General features: G+C 39.5%; 1 protein-coding gene across 3 annotated transcripts in view; it reads left to right on the plus strand.

The window, feature by feature from the left end:
• Positions 1-970: 970 nt before the first annotated feature.
• ndrg4 (NDRG family member 4) overlaps positions 971-12,853 on the plus strand; it is a 163,261-nt gene continuing 151,378 nt past the window's right edge. Inside the window, exon 1 of one of the 3 annotated variants that reach the window (XM_043707294.1) lies at positions 971-1,190. Coding sequence is in view for 1 of the 3 variants with exons in the window: in XM_043707293.1 (XP_043563228.1) it covers positions 2,458-2,500 (43 nt within the window). In the remaining 2 variants the exon portion in view is untranslated. Of the gene's footprint in view, positions 1,191-2,374; positions 2,501-12,853 lie in introns of those variants that run through there. The other 2 variants (XM_043707293.1, XM_043707295.1) reach the window with 2 other exon arrangements.

The raw sequence follows: 12,853 nt of genomic DNA on the forward strand, positions 1-12,853 counted from the left end.
AGGTGTATTTTATTTTAGGTTAGGATTAATCCTCGGCACAACACCATGGGCCGAAGGCCCTATGCTGTGCTGTACTTTTCTATATTCTGTGTTCTATTCCAGCAATTTCACTCCAATTGATGTTAATATACAAGCTTTTTGTTGCCTATTTTCTGTTTCCCACTCTTAAATTGTAAGTGAAACTATTATTTTTCAATCCAAAGGCACAAATTCTAAATTTAGTGAAATTTGAACAATTTTGGCTGTTTCTTCATTTGGCAGTTTCTCCCTCTTCCTTTTAATTCCCTGATGTGACTATGAGGAACTGAATTTTTAATGTGGGGTCAGGAACACAACACCCAGGTTATAACCTGCCGTGTAAAGACATCAGAGCCCTAGAGCATTTTTTTGATTACAGCATAGAACTGAACATCACCGAGTGTAAATAACACAGAATGGGCAGAGTTCAACACTCTGGAAGAAGGTTAAAAATCTCACAACACCAGGTTATTGTCACCTGATGAAGGAGCGTCGCTCCGAAAGCTAGTGCTTCCAATTAAACCTGTTGGACGATAACCTGGTGTTGTGTGATTTTTAACTTTGTACACCCCAGTCCAACACCGGCATGTGCAAATCACCCTGGAAGAAGACTGCAACACTACACATGAGAAACTTAGAGAATCTTGTGATTAATCCATACCTAATAAGTCAGAGTCTGGTATATCTGCGGTTACCATGTATTTGTATACGATTTTAACTTAACTCGAAACCCATCCAGTTAATGAGTTATCTGGATTTGCCTGCACCTATTTTGTCATTTATTTTTGACTATAAACAACATATCAGCTAATTCAATTCTTCAGAATGACTGTTAGTTACTGGTTATTTGAGTACTGCTGAATTGAGTGGTTGTGAATGTTTTGCTGTTAAGTGGAGACACTTGGTCTCTACTGGAGACGGGATCCGAACATCACCAATATCTGCCAGTGATTCTGTAAGGATGGATGTCTTCTTGTTTCTCTCAATCTGTGGTCAGTGATGCAGAGCTGCCCCCAGAGTGAGAGACCGAGAGCCTCTTTTCACTGACTGACTCCGACAGCCGTGAAAACAGCAACCCGGGCACGATCTCCATTCCTCGACAGACTGCCTGGAACCGGGATTCCAACCCGGGCAAGTGGGCCGAAGTAGGCGGAAATTCCTGCGAAACTAAGGTATCTATTTGCAGCAGACTTAGGATATCAAACTTCCGTATCAGTTGATTAACTAAAGCTGCTCGTTGTTGCCGACTCGTTTTTTTAAATTCTGGGCGCGTTCAGTAGTAGGAAGATTTACGTATTTAATAACTTCACGCAAACAGTTCGTGCAAGCATCAGGTTTGAAGTGCTTTTGTTTCTGGGTGACTATCTGGTCCTAAAGTCTATCTTCCTTCTTGTTCTGAGTCAGATTTCTAAAGCTTAATCCAATTTAAGTTCGAGGTGGTGTGTGTGTGTGTGTAAAAGATTTTTTCTTAGATATTCTTTCAGTTATCAGAGTTGTGTAACTTCAGTTGAAGGGCTCTGTCCATTAAGAACATGAAATTGACGGAGCTTTGTTCCCACATGCTCAGACATTGAACATTAATTGGTGGGGATAAACTGCGGTTAATGGACTAGAACAGGAACTATTTTTTTCCTCAAAAAAAAACTTCAGTAATAAAATTTGTAAAAGTCCATTACAAATAGTTCACGTTCGACATTGCATGGAGTTCAGGATAGATTTGTTTCTTTCAATGCAGCACATAAAATGCGCCACTACACTTCCCATTACAGGTTATATTTGCCATAAATATTTACATTTAATTTCACTTCCTGCAACACCGTATTGTTCCTCTGGACCTGGTGTGTGCACACACATAGAGTAGTTGACACCAGTACACATTGGCTGTCACACTAGGACCAAAGCTGATAGGACAGAAGTGGATCAAGTGGACAATCATTTATTCTATTCTTTTATTCTTTTATTCTATTTCCAGATCTTCAGAAAAGTAAGTTTTGGAGTTCAGAGTGAGTGCTTATGACATTGTGTTCTAACTTCCCTTTATTTTGTTGAAAAGTTTTGCTTTAAGGTTCATTTTGTTAGTACTAACTCTTTGACCACCCTGCCCCTCTCCCCACACCACCAATGTGCAAGTTATCCTTTTTTGAGGAGAGAATGCAGAACCTGTAGCCAAAATATTCTGAAGTGAATGCCTAATGTCAAGTACAAGTTATGATTGGAGAGAGATGCTGACAGGTTCAAAACAGGGATGGCAGTGAAAATGGAGCAGGATTCCTTTTACAGCTTGATTACAAATGCTGAAGTGTGGAATGCAGTCAGAGAGGAAGTAGGAAGTGATATAAACTCAATAATAAACCTAACAGAAGGAAACATGACCAATCCAGCACAGTGACAGAGTGAATCAGGCAACAAGATTGTGCAGCATGAAAATCTAAACAGCAAATGATCATTCTGGAAAGAAGAGACAAAAGACCCATTTCTAAAGGTGAGGAATTAGCAAAGCAAAGAACTTCAATGAACGTGACTAAACTGCATCTCATGGCAATGATTCAAACAGAGCACAGAGAATGGAAATGAGGTGAATGGAAATGAAGCAAATAGGAAATGAGGAAAGATATTAAAGGGATAACTTGGGGTTGACAAGGCTTTCTTTTAAAAAAAGAGAAAAGGCCCATTGAATTGGAGGTTTCATCTTGTAAGTTAGAAATAAACAAAAAAAATTAAAAATTTAGTAAGAATGCAGTTGAATACTGAGTTTTGTTTCTGCTTCTCACTGTAGGAAGGATATTGCAACTTCAGGGAATAAAATGGATACTGTAGAATGTATGAGGATATATAAAAAGTGGCTCCTTTTTTCATTGGAACAATGGGCAGTTTAGACAATACTGAAATAAATGCTGAGCTTTGAACATAGGCTGTTTTCATTCATCGTGGGATCAAGAATAAAAGGCCTTTGATTCAACATTAAGAATGAGATCTGGGGCTTAAAATTTTCAGTGTGAGGCCGTGGAATTCATTTCCAGGTTATTGGCTGAGGAGGAAATTATGTTAAAATTCAAGATAGTAGATTGAATAGTTGGATGAAGGGAAAGGAAGAGATGAGAAAAGGAATTATTTGATCATTTGAAGGAGTGAGTAAATATTAACATGGACTATTTGGGCTGAAGGGCCTATTTGCATGTGTAATTTATATGTACTAACATGCTGGTGTATAAGCAAGACTGCAGCTTTCTTAAATAAAAAAGACTGTGAAACTTAGTTGGAAGACCAAGACCCTGAATGCAGGACGTCACCAATGAAGTGTCAAGATTTTTTATTCAAACGCACAACTGAGTATTAATTTGGTGATACCAGGCTGGGGTTTGGAAGACTGGTTTAAGTATGGGGCAGTGAATAACTGGGTTTTTGAGGAAGGGTCACTTGACCTGAAATGTTAACTCTGATTTCTCTCCACAGATGCTGTCAGACCTGCTGAGCTTTTCCAGCAATTTCTATTTTTGTCTCTGATATACAGCATCCACAGTTCTTTCAGTTTTTATTTACAGAGAGTAAGTTGCAGGCTGAAATATAGTCAGTTGGTGAAAATGCTTTATTTTTAGTACAAGGGAAGCAAGAGTAAGTTATGGTTTGAAATCTCATCAACAGGGTTCAAGTGAAATGGTAAGCTATAGGGCAAAATTCTAATAGTTTTATCATGTAAGTTCAGATGTTAAGTTGTTGTTTTGAGCAAATTTCCTACTATCTGATGGAGAATATAATCAATGTGAGTTGTTTTTAGTGTTTGTGTTTTGTTTTCAGATCAGTTCTATCTTACAATGCTGTTAATGGAGAGGTATTGATGTGAGCATTGACAAACTTTATGTATAGTATATGGTGTGAGTTAGAACACTATCCCCTTTTAAAATTTAGGTTAGGGGTCCCTGCCTTTTAAGCAATTTATCCCCTTGTCTGACTCTCCCTGGTGTGAACATCATATGCAATTGAGAGGGAAGCTTGATTACCAGTTCCCAGCCTTCTGCTCAAGCTGGTTGAATTAAATTTGGCAGCAAAGAGATGTGTGATTATAAATCAGGAATAATTTCTTCCTATGGAGTTGACATCATGGGAGTTTGTTAAAGTCCTATGCTGAAACAGTATATCAGAGATTGATAATGAGTGTATTGATAATTCTGCACGCTGGGGCCAGGACAGTGAATGTTTATAAGATTATGACTGAACTTGCAGCCCGTTTTTGGACTAATACTGGACTGACGGTTCATTGTATTTATAAAGTGGTCTTCAGAATATGGGATTAAGAATGCAATCGCAACTCAGACAGTGGGATAAATAAATAATATTTTTATTATAGTACCTTTCTTCTGACAATTGTTAACTTCTTTGGAATAGTCACTATTTGTTGTATAGCATTAATTTTTTGTTGTTTGCTATAAGGGTGCTGCCTAAAATGAATCTGAATGCCCTAAAATTGGTTCCTCTTGAACAAAAATACACAATTCAAAAATCCCCCTAATTTAAGGTTGATGTTGACACTAATTAATGTGTTGACACTAAGCCGCCACAGCAAAAATTAGAAAATTTTGGAACTGAGATTGATAGCTTTTTGTTAGCCAAAAAGAAAAAAAAAGGGAGAATGGTGGTCCAGTGGTTAAGACTGTGGCCTCTCAGAGCGCCAAGGAGCTGGGTCGATTCCAGCCTCTGGAGACCGTCTGTGTGGAGTTTGCATATTTTTCCCACCCCTGATTCTGATAGGCTTTATCCAGATGCTCCGGTTTCCTCACACAGTCCAAAGATGTGCAAGTTAAGTGGATTGGCCATGCTAAATTGCCAGTAGTGACCAGGGATGTGCTGGTTAGGTGGATTAGATTATATGAGATTAGATTAGTTACAGTGTGGAAACAGGCTCTTTGGTCCAGCGAGTCCACACTGACCTTCCGAAGAGACCCATTCCCCTACATTTACCCCTTCACCTAACACTACGGGCAATTGTAGTGGGTAAATGTAGGGGAATTGTGAAGGGGTAAATGTAGGGGAATGGGTCTCCTCGGAGTGTCAGTGTGGATTTGCTGGGCCAAAGGGCCTGTTTCCACACTGTAAGTAATCTAATCTCATCTAATCTAATCCACCTAACCAGCACATCCCTGGTCACTATTGACAATTTAGCATGGCCAATCCACTTAACTTGCACATCTTTGGACTGTGTGAGGAAACCGGAGCACCCGGAGGAAACCTACGCAGACACTGGGAGAATAGGCAATTGTCTGTGTGGAGTTTGCACAAAGCGGATTAGTCATGAGAAATGCAGGGTTACAGGGATCGGATGGGTGTTGGTGGCATGCTGGAGGGTCAGTATGGACTTGATGTGCTGAATAGCCTGTTTCTACCAAAGGGATTCTGTAATTCAATGAATTAACAAGCAGGGCTGAATGACTTTCTCCTCTTCTTCTGAGTGCCCCTCAGTATGGAGAATCCTGGATATAAACATGCTTCTATCATTGCATAGTGCAATTTATTGCTCTGGGAATTGCATGGAATTTACAGCAAAGAAATAGACTATTTAGGCCAAAAGGATTATACCAATGTATTTTGTCCACATTCTGCCTTACTTCATCAACATACCCTTTTATTCTTTTCACAATATTCCCCCAAAATGCCTTTGTAATTCATCTCAACCACATCTTATTGTGGTATGTTCCAACTTCTATCCAGTCACTAGATAAACATGTTTCCCTGAATTCATTGTTGGGGTTATTAGTGACTGTGATATTTATAGACCCTATTTGTTTGGATTTATCTCTATGCCTTCAGAATTTCTAAGTTATTAATTAGGTCATTCATCAGTATCCTTTGTCTGGAAAACAGAGCTCCAGTCTCTTCGGTTTTTCACATTTGGGAGGTGTGGGGGAAGGCAATAAATCGTTACTCTGTATTTCTCTCCGATATCTGCTGAAAGAAAACATTCTGCCAAAGAAGTTGGTTGACACTATTGAGTTGTGAATTACAGCTGGAATGCTCATGGGAGAGGATTGAAAATATTCAAACTGAGACTAGGTGTTTTCAAGCAACTGCTTGAAGAAGCATCTACTTAATCTGAACATAGCCCAAAGAAAGAAACCTCCAGAGGTTACTTATTCAGGGATCATTTTTCACTTAATTTCCTTTTGCTTAAGTGATTCATTTCATAGATTCACACAACAGAGAAGGGACCTCCTGACCCATCCTGCCTGCACCAGCTCTGAAAGGGCTATCTAATTATTCCTGCTCTCCTCCTGTCCTCCTTAGCTCTGCCTGCACAAAAAGGTCAGGGAACTGTTAAATAAAATCATGCTGTTTGTTTTGTAACTGCAAGGTAAGGATTACTGACTCTATAATTCTGTAAAGATGTTATTTATTAAAGAGGACAAGAATTACTCACTGAACTGTACAGGATTTCTGTTTATTTTGCAAGGTGAGTGTTATGTACTATATAACTGTGGCATTGCTGTTTATTCTGCAGGCTAAGACTCACATGTAATTGTTGTTTCATCAGTAAGATGAACGTTTGCTTATTGAATAATTAAGCAGTGCAATGTAATTTTCTCATAGACAATTTATTAAATGATAGATTATGCACTAGCATTTTGCCATTATACTCCAGATTAAGATATATTCATTGTGCAAATGAATGGCATTCATTAATCAACAGGAAAGCTTTGAATTTAATTTTGTGAATTTACTGCTTATTTATCAAGATAAAGCTTGTTTATTGCATATCACTGTCGAGTTACTGTTCATTCAGCAGGGACCAGCTGTGTAACCAGTAGCAGTTGTTCTGCAATAAATTTTATATTTGACATTTTTTACCTAGAAATACCTATCCCCATTCAGTTACAAGAAAGGAATCATTACAAAATCAAGTACATAAACTGATATTGCACTGCTGCCCACTGACATCATCTTTGTTTATAGGTATCCTTTTACATTTCAAAATTGGACAGTGCAGGGCAGCCGAATCACCCAAAAAGTAACCAAAATAGGTAGTTTGTTCAAATGTACATGAAGTATTAATTTATGGAGAGAGATTTGTCGTATTTGTTTCTGTATATAAACAGCGTTACATGGATACGTATTCTGAGCTAGGAGACCCGAGTTCAAATACCATCTGTTCTGGAGATATATAATAACATCTCTGATCAGTTTGCTTAGAAAGTATTTTAAATGTTCAGTTATTGCACCTTTCGTTGGCTGCTGTCTGAATGTGTTTAATCTTTAATATTGACATAGGTTTCAAGGTTTAGCTCAGTTGTGCAGGAACATTATCTAGATTAAAGGAATGTTTTTGGAGTTATTGGTTAATGAGACATTTACCTGGGGCTTTGATTCACCTCCTTTATCTGTTACTTCAGTGTCCTAAATTTGGTCACTAGGAAGTGTGAGAACTGTCTTTATGGTTTATTTCCCCCTTGCCCCAGTTTTCTCTTGTACATTTTTCCTGAATATGTGATACACTTTTTCGGCACTCCTTCAGTTCTAGTTAAGATGTGAAACTCTGTAAGGCAAGTGTAGCCTGGAGTGCCACATTTCTGATCAAAGTGTTACTGCTGCTAGAGAAGGCATGTTGAAATTACACCAGTGTATGCACACTTCACTTTTTTTTTTCTTCCATTGACAGAGGCTTTAATTATTACATAAATGGAAGGGTGTTCCAGGTGTTAATACAATATTTTTAGTATCTGTGTTGTCATCATAGATTAACGTTTATATTGGTGTGTTTTCTGTTCCATCTTAGATGACTGTTGTTCAGAGCAATGGCGTACGATCTAGTTGAGCACATTTACTCATTAACTTTCCATGTATCCAAGTGTTAGTGTTATTGTCTCTTGGTGAAGCTGAGGTAATTGTCAACTTGCTCTTTGAATCATAGAATCCCTACGGTGTGGAAGTAGATCATTCAGCCCATTGAGTGCACACTGACCCTATGAAGAGCATCTCACCCAATCCCTGTAGCCCTGCATTTCCACCATAGCTAATCCATCTAGCCAGCACATTCCTGGACACTATGGGCAAGTTAGCATGGCCAATCCATGTAAATTGTACCTCTTTGGACTGTGTGAGGAAACTTGGAAAAACCCATTCTGACAGTCACCCAGGGGTGGAATTGAACCTGGGTTCCTGGTGTTGTGAGGCAGCAGTCTAACCACTGAGCCACATTTGCTTTGGTTGTGTTCGTGAACTACTTTTTTTTTCATCTCTCTCCTTTCCACCAAAAATCCATGTGCATTCAGGCTTTAGTATGAGATGGAACAATAGTACAGAAATGTCTGCCAAACATGAGTTGTAGGTGAAGGCAGGTCTTCACCTTGAGATATAGCTTGCAAGTTTAACATGGTCCTGAAATATTGTTGAGTTGCCTTACATTTCTTGATTATTGCTTACAATGCATACTGTCAGAGTGTTGGAATGTGGATGAATAATATTCCGGATTCCCATTTCCTGATATATCTTAGAACAGCTTGCTGACATATTAAGGCCGAATGGCTTGACATGATATGCTGAGGGACAAACTAAGGGTCGCAGTTAACATAACAATGATTAGGATAGTGGTAGTATTCTTGGCATATTTGACCTGAGGAAATGTGGCAATTTATCACGAATACATAGCCTTGACTATAGTTCTGGATGTAGGTTTGCTCACTGAACTGGAAGGTTCGTTTTCAGACGTTTCATCACCATACTGGGTAACATCTTCAGTGAGCCTCTGGATGAAGCACTGGTGATATAGCCCGCTTTCTAGTTATATGTTTGGGTTCCTTAGGTTGGTGATGCCATTTCCTATGATGATGTCATTTCCGGTTCTTTTTCTCAGGGGGTGGTAAATGGGATCCAAGTCAATGTGTTTATTGATAGAGTTCCGGTTGGAATGCCATGCTTCTAGGAATTCTCGTGCGTGTCTCTGTTTGGCTTGTCCTAGGATGGATGTGCTGTCCCAGTTGAAGTGGTGTCCTTTCTCATCGGTATGCAAGGATACTAGTGAGAGTGGGTCATGTCTTTTTGTGGCTAGTTGATGTTCATGTATCCTGGTGGCTAGTTTTCTGCCTGTTTGTCCAATATAGCATTTGTTACAGTTCTTGAAAGGTATTTTGTAAGTGACATTAGTTTTGCTTGTTGTCTGTATAAGGTCTTTCAATTCATTAGCTGCTGTTTTAGCGTGTTGATGGGTTTGTAGACTACCACTATGCAAGGGGTCTGAGCAGACTGGCAGTCATTTCCGAGATGTCTTTGATGTAGGGGAGAGTGACTAGGTTTCTGGACGCATTTTGTCTGCTTGTTTGGGTTTGTTGCTGAGAAATCGGCGGACTGTGTTCATTGGGTACACATTCTTTTTGAATACACTCTGTAGGTGATTTTCCTCTGCTCTGCGTAGTTCCTCTGTGCTGCAATTTGTGGTGGCTTGTTGAAATAATGTTTTAATGCAGCTTCGTTTGTGGGTGTTTAGATGACACGACAAAATGAACCTTCCAGCTCAGCGAGCAAACCTGACTATAGTCTTGAAATGGGTCTGTAGCAATCTTGGACCATGGTTCACATGAATTTCACGTGGTATAAGTGGTTCTTTATGCAGCTGGGATTGACAAAATTTGTCATGACTAGCACAATTGTATCAACCCATTTATATTTCAGTTAATTGCAGGTCAATGGACAAATTTGTGTGCCAGTCTTTTGGTTTTCTCTGCACCATGTAATCAATATGGAGATGGTACAACAAAACTTAAATTGCTAAATTTTGGGAAGCAGCACAAGCTTACCCTTTAAAATAACATCTTTCTAAATCTGTAAGGCCAAAAGAACATGGAAACCTGTTTAATGAGTTTAGGCGACCTGTAAACAATGATGTATTTCAGTTCCTATGGCTGGTCACTGTCAGATGTAGCATGTTGAATTTCAGTTGGTTATGACCACAGTAGTTTATATTAATCCTTTTTGTCTGTGATCCTTGGTGTCACTGTGGAAGGTTTTACTACCCCGTTGAAAGGCTTATGCCCAAAACGTTGATTCTCTTGCTCCTTGGATGCTGCCTGACCTGCTATGCTTTTCCAGTACCATACTTTTGACACTGGAAATGTTTACAACTTCCTGGATCCTTGTGAAAATCCACACACGCTGGCAAACAAACAGTTGGGACACATGTGAAAAGTTTCTGATATTCATCCAGAAGAAACATGTTACCATATGAGACTAACAATGACAATATGTGGAATCTCCAACCTTTCACCAGCCTGTGCCATTTGTCTGTATTCATCACATCTAGCATGTGTAATGGGTTGATCACTAAACCAAAAAAACAAAGAACTTCGGGTGCTGGAAATCGGAAACAAAAACAGGAATTACTGGAAAAACGCAGCAGGTCTGGCAGCACCTGTGAGAAGAAAGCAGAATTAACATGTCAGGTCCCTTCTTCAGAATTGTTTGTAGCTGGGAATAGGTTAGTATATATGGTACAGAAGGGATGAGATGAGGGAGAGAGGAGTAAATGATAGGTGGAGATGGGGCCCAGAGAGAGAGAATGACAGTTGGGCAGACAAAGGGTAAAGGTCAGCCTGGGAGAATGAATTGCTGTTAACAGGGACCATTTGTGGCTAACAATGGGTTGTTTGTATTGTCAGCCATGTGATGATAATGCCGGGTGTGTTAAGACTAGGGTAAGGACACAGCAGCTATTCATTCTCCCAGGCCAACACTTACCCATTCCTTTGTCCACCCAACTATTTCTCTTCTGTGACCCATCTTCAATGTGTATACTACCTTTTTCCTAGTTACAATCAGTTCTCAAGAAGGGTCACTGGACCTGAAATGTTACTTCTGCTTTCTGTCCACAGATGCTGCCAGACCTGCTGAGTTATTTTTGTTAATAATGTTAGCGCTGGCTTCTGTAATGAGTTTAGCTCATAATTTCTGTTCATTCTCTCAGATACAATATCTTGATTGTGATGAACACTTCAACTCTTCTAACGTTATCAATGTGGTATGTCAGATTGACCACATGCACAACTTAGTTAGAATCTGAAAACTACTTTGTTAAAAGTATTTTCTGAACTTCATGTGCATGTTTACTCTTCAAAAGTATAATTTTGGTAGCATCCTCCTTTGGGCTTTGACTGAACTTTTTTTAATCATGTGGTGTTGTTGAACTTCATGCTGCATCTTGTGCTGTTTGGGACAGATAGACTTTCAGTACATCTTTGCCCAGTGAACGTTTGTGGGACACAGTATGTAAGTGTCGTAGAATGCTGCCTATAGTTTTGGTAAATGGGTTAACTTGCAACTCTTGCATGACTTGGGTTGTTTAGTGACTCTGTTTGCTGTTGCTATTATTGTAGAATCAAGAGCTTGAAGAATTTCTGCAATGTTGACCTTGAACTTTTGTCCATCTTCCACTAGTAGGTCCCTTAGTTTTGTTTGAATGTTTATCAAAAGAACAAAGAACAGTACATGCAGGAACAGGCTCTTCAGACCACCAAGCCTGCACCAACAAATGACACCTTTCTAAACTCAAAACCTTTTTTACCTCTGTGTTGTCCATACTCCTCTCTTCCCTGCCTATTCATGTATTTGTAAAGTTGCCTCTTAAACCTTTGTTATTGTATCTCTTTCTACCACCTCCTCTGGCAACACACCCCAAGCACTTACCATCCTCTGTAAGTTTTAAGAAAAAAAGTTGCCTCTCATATCTCCTATAAATTTCACCTCTTTTACATAAAACCTATGACCCCATAGTAATTGGCATTTCCACCCTGGGGGGTGGAAAAAACTCCATCTATCCATGCCTGTCATAAATTTGTGAACTTATATCAGATATCCTCTGAGCCCCCAATGTTCAAGTGAAAACAAATCAAGTTTTTCAATCTCTCCTCATAACTAATACCCTCCCAACCAGGCAACATCCTGCTGGGCCTTTTCTGTACCTTCTCCAAAGCTTCCACATCTTTCTGGTAGTTTGACGACCAGGACTGTATGTAGTATTCCAAATGTGGCCTAAATAAAGGTCTGTACAGCTGCAACGTGACTTGCCAATTTTTATACTCTATGCTCCAACCGATGAAGGCAAACATGACATGCGCCTTCTTGACCACCTTATCCACTTCTGAGTTATCATTTTCAGGGAATTGTGAAGCTGTATGCCTAGATCCCTCAGTATGTTAATGATTCTAAAGGGTTCTGCCATTTACTGGAGAATTATTAGAGAAGATTCTTAGGGACAGGACTTACTCACAATTGGAGGATTATGGACTTACTGGCAATAGGCAGCATGCCTCTTCTATTAGACCTTCCCTCTTCTATTAGACCTTCCAGAATGCATCACCTTGCATTATTTCAGATTAAATTCCATCTGCCATTTCTCTACCCATGTCTCCAGTTTATCTATATCCTTTTGTATCCTTTGGCAATCCTCCTCACTATTTGCAGCTCCCCCAATCTTTGTGTCATCCGCAAACTTATTAATCAGGCCACCTATAATTATATATAACAAACTCTGTTGGCTACAGATCTCCAGTCAGAGAAACACCCTTCCACAACTATTCTGCCTTCTATGACCAAACCAGTTCGGTATTCATCTTATCAACTAATTGTGGATGTCATGTGACTTCACTTGTGTATCAGCTGCCATGTGGCACTTTGTCAAAGTTGAAACTTTATTGCTGGAACAGCACAGCAGGTCAGGCAGCATCCAGGGAACAGGAGATTCGACGTTTCGGGCACTTTGTCAAAGGCCTTGCTAAAGTCCATGTAAATAATATCCACTGTCCTGCCCTCATCAATCGTCCCAGTCACTTGCTCAAAAAAAACCCAATCAAGTTTGTGG

Source organism: Chiloscyllium plagiosum, chromosome 17 (genome assembly GCF_004010195.1).
Source record: "Chiloscyllium plagiosum isolate BGI_BamShark_2017 chromosome 17, ASM401019v2, whole genome shotgun sequence".
NCBI lineage: Eukaryota > Metazoa > Chordata > Chondrichthyes > Orectolobiformes > Hemiscylliidae > Chiloscyllium > Chiloscyllium plagiosum.